Genomic DNA, 15,600 nt, shown 5'->3' with positions numbered 1-15,600 from the left:
AGGGGAAAACATCTAAAAATAGTAGATTGTCAATGGCAACGGCAAAAGAGTGGAAAAATCATTCACACTTGATTGCAGAAAGTCCGTTGATTGCCTCACATAACTGCCGAACGGAAAGTCCATTGTTCACAGCCAGTCTGTTGCTTGAGTCACGTAACGGCCAAACAAAAAGTCCGTTGTTCACAGCCAGTCTGTTGCTTGAGTCATGTAACGGCCAAACAAAAAGTCCGTTGTTTGTAGCGTCCGTTATTCAAGGCGTATGTTATACGAGGCACCACTGTACTCAAATATTATGTGAAAAATTACTCAGCATATGATCAATATCAATTAAGTATAACACCAAGACTAATTATCTTTTCAACAGAATTTTTCTTGTAAATAATATATAGAGTATATGAATGATACAATGCCATTTAATTTTTAATTTTTCAAAAATTCTAATAAATATTTATTTATTTTTCGAAAACAAAATCTTCTGAATTCTAATAAATATGTTTTATCAATAATGTAATAACTGAAATATAAAAAAGTCATAAATTTTAAATTCTTTATTATAAAAAACTATTTAGCATTTTCATAATTTACTAAAATTTAATTTATAAATTTCTTTTTAAATATCATTTTTAAAAAACTAACCTGATCTTCCTTTTATAACGTAAGTAAGTATTGAAAAGAAAATTCACACTTAAATTTAAACTTTCAATCATTAATTTTGGATAATCAGAAAGCTTTGAATTTCCCTAAAATAATGAATTTAAATCAAATAAAAAGAAAAGCTTTATTAATTTTTAAAATATTAAATTTTTACTTACTATGTTGCAAGTAACAACTTGCTGTATGAAACTAAAATATGAATTGCTGTAAATGTCTCGATTGTGCATAAAAACTAAATTTTCTTCCCTTACTAATTGCTGTATTCTAGCTGGCATTTTATCCAAAAACAGTCCCTGTCTTTCACCTCTGTCAACCAATTGAGTTAGCTGACTTAAGCTATCGCCATGTCTATGTGTACCACTTTTTCTTACTGTTCTTTAATGAAAAAATCAAATAATGTAACTAAACAATTTATATTATTTAGAATTTGAGTTAAGAATATAAAAAAAATTTATAATTCTCACTTATTTGGTGTACCAATATTATCTTTCTCAGTTTTCCTGAATGAAAATCGTCCAGGTATTTTTCGAGGTGTTCTTGGTGTTTTTATTGCTTCTTCCATTCTCTCATAAAATAATATATAGCCATTCCAATACCTTTGTCGAATCTCAGGATAAGAATTACCTGAAATTGCATATATGTTACAAAAATGACCGTTAATAAAAATTATAATAAATAAATCATCTATAAAAATTATACAGTGTATATTTCAACAAGTGTTGAAAAACAAAAATAAAGAGTTTTATGTATTTCTTTGCTGTTTTTTTTTAAATATAAATAAACATATCTCTTATGTTATTTCTTTAATGTAAAAAATTGAAGTATTTTTTTAATTACTGAAATGTATTTCCTACATTTAACTACATAAATATGATAAATAAAATTCTTTAAAATCTGTGCCAAAAAAAAAAAATTTAGTTACCAGAATCTCTAACTTTAGCTTTATAAGTTCCACCAAAGCATTCTGCTTCCAATGTTATATCATTAAAGTCATATTCTTCAACTGTGGTATCATTAAATTTAAACCATTTTCCAACATTTGCTACATTATCTTGTCTATTGAATACAAAGTAATAGTTATTTATTAATTTATTAAAACTAAAATAACAGAGAATTTTTTAAAATTATAACAATACAATAATATATTTCAAATGAAAAACTTAGTAATATTTATATTTATAAGCCAATCTTTTTCATAGATTTTTTTCTGTCAAAATAACATTAAGTTACCTTTGAAGCTATATAGTTAAGTAATGGTATCAATATATTCAATCTAATTATAAATTAATATGTTTAATAGAAATATTATAAAAGATAGCAATCCAATAATGTAATAATTCTACATACTGTTGTTGTTATGTTCTTTGTCTATTAGTTTTGTTTGAAACATTGTTTTTATTTTCTTTGAAAAACAATATCTATTAATTTACAAGGGGCATTCAATTAAAAATGAAACACTTGAGTTTGACACCTGCACCTCCTGCTGGATACTATCTTTGTCAGAAATGGACTACACCATACATTGAACCAATAAGTGCAAATGTCATGAATGTCATGTGATTTAAAGCCATGTCAGCTGTCTGCGTTGGATTGTAGTTTGTTATTGTCTGAAGTGAAGTATGAAATGTAGTTTAGAAAGCAGTTAAAGTCAAACCTCAGTTTTTGAGTGACTCACTTTTCGAACAATTCTGTTCACGAACAGAATTTGTAACTCATATTTGCCCTGGTTGAATAAGCTACTCAGTAAGAGCTGACCATAGACAACACAGACAATCAACTCCTTATACTTCCTGTTAAAAAACTCAACTGCCCAACCAATCAGTGAAATGACTACCGATTCAGAAGTTAGTAATACCAAGATCACTTGCATCATTAAATGTCATCACACAAATCATTGACGACATTGCTATTTAAATAAGATTTCAATGTGCATGCAGAAAAGATACTATTTCTGTTTTTTGGTATGTGCCACAGTTGAATTTAAATCAAATTAATTAATAAAAACCATGTTAATTGACATTCATATAATATAAATGGCATCTAAGAATTTGTATTTAAATATGCTTAAGTTAAATTACATAACAAAAATTTAGTAATATAATATTTCATTGCATTTGTAGGCATTCTTATGAATGAAATACAGCTAAAAGGGTAAACAACAGGAATGGATTGTTTTAAGGATCAGGAATGGATTATGCCATATTATATTGTTTCTTATGGAAAAGTTTGTTTCCGTTTTAGAACAAATCAATTTTTAAACAACTTTTAGGAACGAATTAAGTTTGAAACCTGAGGTCTGACTGTAAAGAAGTATAGTGAACCACTGTATGCTTTCTCGCAGCTGAAGACATTTGCATTGGGTACTTAATTGAAGAATGGTTGGTGTATGTGAGAAGAACCATGTACCTGACATGGTGCAAGAATGGAGTAAACATGAACATGGAGTTTCATGAAGCCTGTATATCCTTGAATGATACTTGGTCTGGCCAGCCACATGATGTTAGTCAAAATGTTGATGAATTGATCTGTAAAAGATCAGGCATCACAATAAGAAAGGCTACAGGAGAGCTCTCCTGTACTCTTTCCTTCTAGTTAAACATCAATAACAACTCTGTTCACACATTTATCAAAAAATTTCAGTTCCACAAAATTTGCATTCTATGGATGCTTCATCATCTCATCAATGAACAAAAACTATGTTGATAACCATATCTTTGTAAAATCTGACGTGATACCCCACTGAAGGTGTAGCATTTCTTTCACAGGTTGTTGTTGGAAACAAATCTTTGTGCCGTCACTTTCAACCAGAAGCAAGCATCAAAGTCTATAATGGAAATATCATGGATCTCTGCCACCTAAGAAGTGAAAGAACATTCAGACCAGTGTTAGGAAAAGTTATGCTACTCCTTTCTTTCTTACTTCTTTTCCTTCTTTCATAATCTTATTTTTTACCTTTTCTTCTTTCCTTTTCATCTCAATAAGGATCATCATTACTAACATTCTTTTCTAACCGACAAGAACAATGCCTCATTGAGCTTCTTAATAAAAAGTTGTAGAATTAATGCCAAACACTATTATACAACTCTGAGGAAACTGAAGAAAGTTAAGTAATCAAAATGATCAGGAATGCTCTCCAGCAGCATTATTTTGCTACTTAACAATGTGTGGCACCATATTATCATTATCACCAAACAAACATTATTAAAGTTCAGGCTATTTACTTTTATACTTCATTTTGATTCATTATAAACTATTTGAATAAAGATTAAAATTTATAAAAGCTATCAAATAATTGTCTTTTTATAATATTTTAGATCTCACATAAAATTAAATTAAGTGTATAATTATATAATTACTTTTATAATTTTATATTTTTAAATAATAAATTATTATTAAAAATGTTGCAAAAAGAAAATTTTTTAATATAATAAATTTTGTTTGTAAATAATAAATTTTATTAAATAGTTTTTGTGCAAATAATTAGTAATTCAACACACTAATATTTTGACAAATAAAATTTAAGAGTTAACTACAAATAGGTTAATTAACCAAAACCATCTGTTGTTATCATTTTTTTAATAATATTACCTTCTTTCTTTGATATAAGAATAATAATGTCCTGCATTAGCTTGTCCACTATGAACAACCACACCAACAAGTTCATATATAAAACTATTTGCTTTTATATTTGACTTAATGGCTTCATTTCTCTCTTCATTCTGACCTTTCAATAACTCTTCTTCGTGTATACCATCAGCTGTATATGGATTCATCTCTAATAACCAAGGAAACTGTAATTAAATGAAATCAACAAAAAATATAAATTTTCTGCAAAACTGAATATAATAATTCAATAAAATATAATATAACTTTCAAATAAATATATAAATATTCTAACCTTAAAATAATCATCAAATTTCATAGCTCTGTTTGCCTCCCAATCATATCCAAATCTTTTTAATTGAATCACAAGAACTGGTGGTAATGACTTTATACATGTCCTTTTAATTGTATTCCTCTAAAATTATATTTAAAAAGTATAATTTTAAAACTGTTTTTTTGCTATCACAATAGATCTATAAAGTCTGAATTTACCTTTTCTCCACATTTTTCACAAAAATAGGCATTGTCCCCTTCTAATAATTCACCTTTCACAAACTGATCAAGTGAATCCAATAAATTATGGCTTTTCACAGGTAAATTAAGTGCAGTAAATGTTTCTTCTCTTTCATATCTTAAATCACAAATAATTCAAAAATTCAATAATTATCTTCATGCAAATTTTAAAATAAATAAATAATTACAATGAATATTTTAAAATTGTTTAAAAATTCCTAAAACATTTGCTTATGTCTGTAATTTTAAATAATTATCAAAATTAGATCTTACCTGTGGGGACATCCCTGACATATTTTTTGATCGGAAAATGATCCTTCATATTTTGCCTTAAAAATGGGTTCCCAACCGTTTTTACTCAAATATTCATCTAGCTGATCAATCAGATGGGTGAAAAATTCAAAAGCGTCTTGTTGTTCTCTTACATTTATAGGTTGACCCCATAATCTAAAATACTTCCAAAATTTTTCTGGAATATGGTATTGTAATTGTGATTCCAACAAGTGGCCAAACATTAGTTGAAACTGATAAAAAAGGCTGAAAATTAATAATAATTTATATTAATTAAGTTATAACAAAACAAAAACTGCATTGTGTTATCAATATGACTGAATAATACTAAGTGTGTATAATGATTATATTTGTATTTAATTCTCCATCCAAAATATTTATTTCCTCTGTTTAAATTTTTTTAAATATCTCTATATTGATTTATTTGTTAAAATTTCTCATTAAAATATCTTTTTTTAATATGACAATTTTTTGAAATGATGATAATTAGTTTAAAAAATATCTTTGAATAAATATTTGTTTGAAAATTGTTAATAATTGCATTGTATAATTATAACAAAATATTTTTACATTAATTATTTTATAAATATTAGTTACCTTTCTTCATCTATATCTCCCTCATCAACTGACAAAATAGCTTCTCTTACCCCTGGTTGCATATATAATTGTTGTATGACAGAATTCATGTAGCATGTGGCACCAGCATTTTTTAGACCAACATAACCAGAAGCTAAACGTCCTGCCACTAATGGTTCATACTATTTGAAAAAATTTTACTGAATAATTTTTAAAATTTTAATTATTTACAGTGAGGCTCCTGAAATCAAATAATACTTTTTTTTTTGCTCAATAGCATAAATGTTTTTTCCTAGTTTCATTCATTTTAATTCAATTTTAACTGATCATATATTAAATAATTTACAAACTAAACAATTAATAGAAGATTTTAGGTGCCTTACTGCAATTAAAACATTCATAACATAAATTTGTTATTTACAAACAAAATAATCAACATTAATAATCTATTATATACAATTTTCTTACAAGTCTAGGTTGATCTGAAATTTTGATATATACAATACTTTAACCTGAAATTATCATATTTATTCGATTCTAAAATGCTACTGATTTGAAACTGAATTTTAAAAATTTCCTTTTATGAAGGGAAAACTATTAAATAGCCAATTTATTAAGTTTTGTTAAGTAACAAGTTAGAAAAACAACACAAATACAATGGAACAGATAATTTTTTGCAGCTCTATTTCCATGCAAATCTGAATACACATAGTAACTATTCATTTTAATACTGTATCATAAAGCTATCTTTACGACTTCTTATATGTTAAAAAGAAGTTTAAATTCAACATGCATTATCGGCAAAGCTTATTTTAACTGATGTAAGTGCTGAATAGTATAAACAAAAAGTTGTATAAATGCATAATGCATGTGGTGAGATTTATCTATACTTGTAATGTATGTTGACTGTTGTTTTAGACTGTAAAAGTAAAATGCCTTTGATTCTAAGACACAACTCTACTTTGGTCAACTAAAAATGGATTTAAAAAAAAAAGTGCATCTTAGAATCAAGAAATCCAGAATCCATTATTTTGTTATGCAATGCATTGATGTAATTATTATTGATGATTTCAAAACATTATTCAGCAATTATCAAATATTTATATCTTTTCTTCTTGTTAGAAACAACTTAATGTTAAATGTTTTTATTATTTTATTAATATTTCAATTGCAATTTATCATTATTTTGCAAAAAAATCAAAATATTTTTTTTCAATTTTTGCTTGTCAAGAAGAGAGAAAATCTTTCTTTTTCATCTTTTCATTTTATGTAAAGAGGAATAAAGCATAAATGGTAATTGATCTGTCCACCTGTTTTGCTTATTTAGATCTTGATAAATTTATTGTTTCACCTGCATTGGTAGTTTAAAGACAATGGTAGGAATAAAATACCACATTTCATCGCAAAAAGAAATTCAATGGAAATTGGTAATTTAAAATTTACTGACTTGAGTGCTTTTATAATTTGGGGATAAAAAAAAAATCATGATATATCTAAATTCGTGATATAACAAAGCACTACTGTAATTGATTTATGGAATGTAAAACAGATTAGAATGATAACAATGATAGATGATAAAATAAATTTAAAACTTCATGTATCAAAATACAATCAGAATATCTAACTTCTAATCTAATAAAAAGAAAACAAAGTAGTAAAATTAATCAGAAGTGGAATAATTTATTGAATAATAATAAACTTAGATTCAAGACAAGGCTCTAACAAATCAAAACACAAGCAATAACCATTCAAATGTTGGAGAAAGGCAAAGAACAAGACAAACGACAATGATTTATTCTATAAATGAATATTCAACTATTACATTAAATATTTGCCAGGACGAATTCACAATTAAGAAAAAAATACAATTTCTTGTAAGACTATACATTTACACGAGTCTTTCTCCTTCAGTCCCTTCACACGCTATTCAGAGGCAATAACAAGTCTTCGTCAATTGTGAATTTGTCCCAGCAAATATTTAATGTAATTATTATTTTAATGAATACGTATGCTACCGCTAGAGGACTCTATAACTGTTTTACATTGGATGGTGGACAGTAGCCTACAATAAAAGGTCAGTTTCGCCAAAGACTTGTTATTGCCTCTGAATAGCGTGTGAAGGGACTGAAGGAGAAAGACTCGTGTAAATGTATAGTCTTACAAGAAATTGTATTTTTTTCTTAACTTGAATATTCAACTATTTTACAAATAAGTATATGTCATTCAGCATGAAAGTTATTAAAATTTCTCTTATGTATTTTTTATGAAAATAATTTAACTTGTTAAATTAATGATCGTGCTCCTCTATAGACTTTGTCCATCTGATATCAGTTCTTAAATAAGTATCAGTTTTGTAAAAAATCATTTATTCCATCATAGGAAAAATTATATGTCTGTTTTAAAATAAAATCTTATCCACAATTTATAATGGAATTAATAAGTAAATTTTAAAATGCAGATATATGTATGCACAATACACACTTATTTTCTTATATATATTTAAACTTTAATTAGTAGATTAATATAAATATGATCAATTCTAATATAAATATGAAAAAACCTAATAAGATTGCTGCAGAAATATATAGCAATAATTCTTGATTTTGCCTTGTTATCACAGCATGTTCTTTGTGATAAATATTGAGCCAAATTATATAAGCTTCTAAAAACTTAAAAACCTTATACATTTATTCAAAAATTAATGTAGATAAATTGTATAAAGTTGTATAAAAAAACTCAAAATTAAACATTTAATATTTTATTTAAATTATGATACCTGTTTCTATATACTACAGCTTTCAAGAAATACTCTGTTTGAATATATAAACAATATCAAGATAAATTATTTGAATGTTGGTATGAAGAAATAGAAGTTTGTAAAAATTATTCACTCTTTGACAAAAAAATTGACCACCCCAAAAAATAATCCAGTTGCAATGAAATGTCATATTCAAGTGCCTTTTGACTGAATATGCAAACAATGAAAATTAACACCCAATGAAGGAATAGTCTGAGCTACAGCTCATTGAAAGTACCCATCCTGATGGTGTCTATAAAAAGTGATTTTCTTTGAGGGACTAAACTTCCAGTGAAATTTGTTTGCACTGATCATTATTGATTGTGAACAATGCCTCACTGACAAATTCATACCGACTCAACCAAGCAAAGGAGTTTGAAAGAAGACTTGTCATAAGACTAAAAGAGGTTGGATGGACAAATGGATGTATTGACCAACATTTGAGTCAGAGTGATGCGGCAATTAGATGATGCTGACATGAATGGATCTTGAATGGCAAAGTCTGGAGAAAAGTAGGCAGTGGACCGTCTAGAATGATCACAGAACAGAAAGATGGGATGATTATTCAAGCAGTTTTAAGTTGTCCCTATCAATCATCCAACATGTGTGACCAATGCTGAAGCGGTACATGCTCACAACCTCCATTATACTGGTTGTCACTGACCCTTAGGCATCATCAAGAATGATTGCAGTGGTGCCAGGCTCAATTAACATGAAACTGTTCTGATTGAAGGTGAATTGTTTTCGCTAACAAGTCCTTTTTCAAACTGAACCCAATGACAAACATAGTTGTATATGGAAACATTCTGGCCATTGCCAGAATCCTGTTTTACCATCAAATGCCACAAGGCCCGACAACAGGGAGTTACAGTTTGTGGCACCATTTCTTTTGATAGACAGATCCTCTTAGTGTAGTCCATGGTACCCTCACAGCCCAGCAATATATTAACAGCATTCTAAGATCTGTTGTGATACCATTCCTTTCACAGCACCCAGGACAAACTTTTCAATGTCCACCCACATATGGCATGCCTCGCATGTAAATGTCCTTGTAATTATCACATCCTTTCTTGGCTAGCCAGATCTCTCTTCAATTGAGCACATTTTGCACTTATTGGGGTGTCACCCATCACCATCTGGGAATGATAATGACTTAGCCCATCAATTGAACACTGTTTGGCAAAAAATCCTAAGAACACCATCCATCAACTTTATAAATCAATACAACATCGGATAACAACTTGCATTCAGGCAAGAGATGGGCCAACATTTTGCTGACTTCCTCAGTTTTTGTAGCTCTTTCCCTGAAATAAATCATCCAACTGTTCTGAAATTGTAAAAATTTCTTTTTCTGTGCATGTATAATAAACACACCAAATTTTTTTCCAATTAGATAATTCTTTCTTGGCATGTCAACTTTTTTTTGTCAAAGAGTGTATTTATAAATGAATAAATGCAATTAAGGAGGTCAATGGAAAAAAATAACTAAGTAATATTTTGATGTTTTTGGGAATTCTCAAAAAAACTATTCTTTTTGCATGAGGTTTGTTATGAAGTAATTAAAGTCTAGATGTTAAATACACTTCATAAAGTTCTTATCATAGCAAGACGAATATCCATGTCCATAAAACTTATTTGATAAGCATAACAAAACACTTAACTAAAAAAGGTATCTAAGTGTTCTTGATTTGTCAGAAAATCAGCAATTTGAGAAAACTATTATGATTATGTTAACATGGAAAACAATTTCTGCCTTTCATAGTAAAGATATTTTTTATCCAAATATTTATGAAAGTAATGAATATCATCATGACTAAGTTTTGTGAGCTCTGATCTTTAGAAATAAATTATAAAAATTTAAAAAAATATGAATAAAATCTAACTTTAACATTTTTTCTTTTTATTTTCAGAAAATTTGGAATTAAAACATTTTCAAATCCCCAACCAAAAATCAAATAATAAATTAATTACTTTTTTTTATTTCATATCTCCAATAATATTAAAAATTGGCTAACATAAGAATAGTAGAAAAGCACAGCAAATAAAAACATTTTTTAAAAAATAGCAGAAGGTTCAGGCAGATATATTTAAGAATTTCCAATATATCTACCATAAAACTTTATCCTTGGCACTATCCTTGACATAAAATTTTCAAAAAATCTACTATTACTTATTCTATTCTGTATATTTAATTTGTTCTATACATGATAATCAAATTTCGATCAAAAACATTTTTTTAAAAATTATTGTTTATTAATCTAAACTTGTCAGTCTGTATCGTAATAAATGAATATGAACATTTTTTAAAATTTAATAAATTAAATTTATGATACAGTTATAAAACAAAAATGATTATATATATAAAATTAATCATCTACTTAAATTATTAATTTATTTATATTAAACATCTAGTAAATGATTCTTGATTAAAAATTCGCAACTACTTTAATTACCTCATATTCCTTCACAAGTTCTGGTTTTAAATAATGATGCATTTTTATTAAATAATCGACAATTTGTTCCATGTTTTGTAAACATTCTTTAGCTAACTCAACTAACAATTCATAAGCTGATACTCTTGTTTCATTACTAGAACATCTGAAAAAATAAATAACTTGAAATTTTCATAGATACACTAAAATTCGAATTTAATTTGATAATCTTTTAAAATTTCAAAATAAATAACATTTATTCTAAATTGTTATTTAAAATACAGTCATCTTTATCAAATGCAAAGTACACGATATCAAAAAATGTCATAATAATAATAATAATAATAATAATAATAATAATAATAAATTTCCATAACAACACCTTATTTCACTGAGAATTATTTATTAACTTTAATAAACATTTTAACCTGTCCAGACTATCTTCAGGTTTTTTAAAACCTATGGAACATTAATAATTGTTCTTTTCAAATATAATGGTTAAGAACACATTTAAAATATAAAAATCTTTGGAATAATGAGCAATTTGAATCCAAAGAGCAAATTATAGTAATACATATATAATTTAAATTAATAAAATAATAAAATATTTATATATACACAGAAAAAAAAAATTACATTTTTAACACCTGTTTTTGATTGTATGGACATTATGTACTATTCTTAAATAAGTTCTTTTCAACTATATACAGTAGAGAGTCGAAAATCGGCACCCTGGTAATCGGAATCGCCCAATAATCGGCACGATTTTCAGTCGGACTGTGTCGTGCTGAATCGAACGTTTTTGATACTAAATTTACTTCTAAAGTATAATTTTCATGTTTTTATATTCTTCAATATATTTATTTTGTTTGTACAAAATGCAGAAATAATTTTTAACGATACGATAGCCTCGATTATTATTATAAAAATTTTCGTTAGGCTTAAAATCGACGAAAATTCAACACGAAGCGACACGCAACGGAGAAAAATTCAACAGGAAGTGACACGCAACGAAGAAAAATTTGAACATCAAACAGGTTAATATATTTTTTCGTACATAGACCGTAATCAAAACAAATCCCTAATCTGAACGACCCCAGTCCCCAATTGATGCCGATTTTCGACTCTCTACTGTATTTCCACGCTGTGGGTAATACTGTGGCATCTTTATAGTTCATACATCTGCCCAAAAGGTTACTTCTATAAATTTCAACTTTTTCCAAATTTAATCACTAATGTCGATGAGTGTACTGATTTATAATGCTAGCTTCCTCCCATTCTACCACTGATCTTTTGCTTTGCACCATTGATTTTCAAGAGGGCATGCACCATCTATAGCCTTTTAAGAAATGAGGAGGTATAAAGTTAAAAAAGGAGAGCAAACTGGAGTATACAAAATCTCATATAAAGATGAAGAATTGGGTTTGGAGAAAGAATATATGAGTCACAAACAGAAACCTTAGTAAATGTCTCAAAAATTCTCTGTTATGTCCTCCTACTCCTGTCCCGGATAGAACCTTCCACACCTTTCTTCAAACTGTTCCCAGTGTGCTCTGAACTCTCAAGTATAAAATACTCTAAAGACGATTGAACGATCATCTCATATACCAGCAGCTCTCTCCTGATTCCAGGTATTTATAATAATGCGCAATTTCATGTAAACTCTCTCTCACGTCCATGTCACTTTCATATCCAAGATCTAATTATCTTGCTACTGTTAGCCTGTATATCTAGTAACGAAAAATAAATAGGTATTTGTTTCGTTAACCTAGTATCTGAGTGTCTTGCTTCCAACACTGTCTCACTCGCCTCCATCCGAATCCGATCACACCATATGTAGCCACTCGTGTCACCTACTTTCTAACCAAAACAATTTTGCTGCCGCGACTTACGTGTCACATGAGATATGGTAGTGTCTCATGCAGTGTCTTCTATCCAGACGTAGTCATCGCCGAAGCAATGTCAACGTTTTGGTCAAGTGGTACCAAAGCATAGGGGACACTTTGCACATTATAACATTAGCAATGAATTTGGAAAAAGCTGACATAGTATTACACACAGCATAAAAATGTATAGTTGAAAAGAACTTATTTAAGAATAGTACATAATGTCCAAACAATCAACAAAAGATATTAAGAATATAAATTTTTAATCTGATTATATTTTATTATTTTGTTACATTGTGTATATATATAAATATTTTATTATTTTAAATGATATATGTATGACTATAATTTGTTCTTTGGATTTAAATTGCTCATTACTCCAAAGATTTTTATATTTTAAATGTGTTCTTAACTTATATTTGAAAAGAACAGTTATCAATGTTCCATAGATTTTAAAAACCTGAAGTTGAAAACATTTGTTAAAGTTAATAAATAATTCTCAGTGAGATAAGGTGTTGTTGTGGAAATTAAGAAGCATCTACCTGGATATTAATTAATTAATTAATAATAAAGTTCAAGATAAAAATGAATTTGTAAAGATTGAGCTTGCTCCATCTTCACAAACCTATTTTTTATAGAATTTATGTAAAGGAGAATATTACTAGATATTTATAAATCTTATAGATATAACATGCATTGTATAAATCCCATTTAGAATAGTTCAATTTTCATTCATCTTTAAAATCATCAAATTAAATAACAACAGATACATATCGTTTTTTCTAGTTATATCATTTATTTATTATCGTTTTTTATTTCTTATGTAGTAAAATGTGTTTAGAAAGAAAAAGTCTGTTAATTCTAAATATTTGAATTTAAAAATCTAACTTATAATTATGTTTTCATAGAAATAGAATTACTGAAACGTAAGAGCTACTGATTCTGCACATAAAGTAATGTAATTATTAAAAATATGTTAATGAAATAACAATACATAATATTTTAAATAAATATAAAACAAAATTTATAAAAGATGTTCCATAAAACCTGGCAATACTTGTTTATTTTTAAACATATGTAATAGATAATTTTGTCAATTGTATCTTCTATTATATTTCTCGTCAATTTTAAATATTTTCAAGTAATTTCTACAACTACCTGAAAAGCATGAATGTAAATACTGATATTTTCATCTGATTACTAATTATATGAAAATTATGAAAATAAGATCATCCTTTCTTCTTTTTTATCTTATGAACTAATAAAAGAGCCTGCTTTAAGTAACTCAACATCCATCTTAATAAACATAATTGTTAAAATTTTAAAAATTTGTTTTTCAAAATGTTATTTACCTTGGTGTGAGAGCAATACTATTACTGTCATTCCCGTGAGATATTAAATGTGAAGCAGGAAATAAAAATTTATTTAGTAGATCTGGAATCAATATTTTTCCTACAAAAAAAAGCAAAATGTAATACATAAATTAATAATAAAATTTAGTTTCAGCAGTAACTAAATAAATTATTTTAACATTATGTTAACATTTATTAAGTTTATTCCATTACTTTTTTGAAATAAATTTTATGCAGTTACTATAAATATTTTACCTTATTTTGCTTTAGAAAATAAAACAAATTTAAGTTTAGAAATAAAATTCAGTCATGAAATATTACAAAAGTATTAGCATACAGCTTTAAGTCACACTTTAAACAGATCTTGTTTTTTAGTTAATAAATTAAGAATAATCTATGAAAATGTACACAAAATAATAAATTATCAAACATATAAGTTATATTTTGGAATTTTTGTTTTTCCATCATTGAAAATATGAAGACAATACTTGTCATAAACAATTAAAATCAAAACCCTTAACACAATAATTCCTTGTTCACAGCTATAGCTAAGAAAAAATAGTCAAGAAAAATTTTCAAAAAATCATATTATTACAATGTGTAGATTAATACAGAATAATAGCTCAATTTTTCAAATTTTGCAATTATTTACAACAAATTCTTAAAGAATTATAAAACAATATTAGATTACATATTAAAAGATCCATGTATTTTCATATCTAAATGACAAAAGACTCATTTAATTTTAGAGTTTAATACTAATGATAATCTTTATTCATTAATCAAATTAGAAACCATTCTCTCTTTCTCTCTAGCTTGTCAAATCAGAAATATATTCTCATCTAATATTATAAAGGGAGTAGAAGAGCTTTGAAAGGATTATCAAAGTCAGATAAGATTATCTGATTAAGTCTTAATAACAGAAAAAATGTTTTCATTTATGTATTTTTTTAACTTTTTAAGTTGTTTTCTGTTAATAATTTTTCATTGTTTTCATTTTGAAAAAAACATTTGAAATATTGATGAAAGCATTATATTCTTTTTGGTAAGAGAATAGAGCAAGCAATACTTCAGATTATGATATTAAAGGAAGAATCAAAACTATTAATCAAATTAGAACATTATTTATAAAATCATATTACCAATAACAGAAAGACTAATCATTATGATCTGTGAGTCTGAGACTAAATTAAAACAGACAATAAAAATACAGTAATTTAAAACAAAAATACAAATTAAAATACTGTATAACAATTATAGTTTTAATGTCAATAAGTTAAAATTTATTTTATTAATGTTTTGTGTATTATTTTTAAATTACTTGTCAACATAACAAAAAATTAGTGCTTTAAATATTTTAAACATTATTAAGGATTTTGATTTTTTATCTTCATTGTGTTATATCATATGTTACATAAAGGTTTTTTTAAACATCAAGCTTTGCTTTCAAAACAAAAATTTCCAAAAAAATCTAACGATTTTAGAATAATTATATT

At 26.8% G+C, this 15,600-nt stretch overlaps 1 protein-coding gene across 1 annotated transcript in view; it reads right to left on the bottom strand.

Annotated features, from left to right (window-relative positions):
- Positions 1 to 15,600, bottom strand: part of LOC136969250 (ubiquitin carboxyl-terminal hydrolase 24-like) — a 135,477-nt gene that overhangs the window by 16,032 nt on the left and 103,845 nt on the right. The window contains exons 38-48 of the mRNA XM_067263338.1: positions 14,105 to 14,204; positions 10,888 to 11,032; positions 5,659 to 5,819; positions 5,044 to 5,307; positions 4,750 to 4,888; positions 4,553 to 4,672; positions 4,243 to 4,445; positions 1,577 to 1,710; positions 1,119 to 1,278; positions 813 to 1,029; positions 637 to 740 (exon numbers count right to left, since the gene is read on the bottom strand). Coding sequence (XP_067119439.1) covers positions 637 to 740; positions 813 to 1,029; positions 1,119 to 1,278; positions 1,577 to 1,710; positions 4,243 to 4,445; positions 4,553 to 4,672; positions 4,750 to 4,888; positions 5,044 to 5,307; positions 5,659 to 5,819; positions 10,888 to 11,032; positions 14,105 to 14,204 — 1,747 coding nt within the window. The remainder of the gene's footprint in view (positions 1 to 636; positions 741 to 812; positions 1,030 to 1,118; positions 1,279 to 1,576; positions 1,711 to 4,242; positions 4,446 to 4,552; positions 4,673 to 4,749; positions 4,889 to 5,043; positions 5,308 to 5,658; positions 5,820 to 10,887; positions 11,033 to 14,104; positions 14,205 to 15,600) is intronic.

Source organism: Centruroides vittatus, unplaced genomic scaffold (assembly GCF_030686945.1).
Source record: "Centruroides vittatus isolate TY-2023 unplaced genomic scaffold, ASM3068694v2 contig_1773, whole genome shotgun sequence".
Classification (NCBI taxonomy): domain Eukaryota; kingdom Metazoa; phylum Arthropoda; class Arachnida; order Scorpiones; family Buthidae; genus Centruroides; species Centruroides vittatus.
Note: the sequence above shows the minus strand (reverse complement) of the source record. Positions and strands in the feature narration are given on the sequence as shown.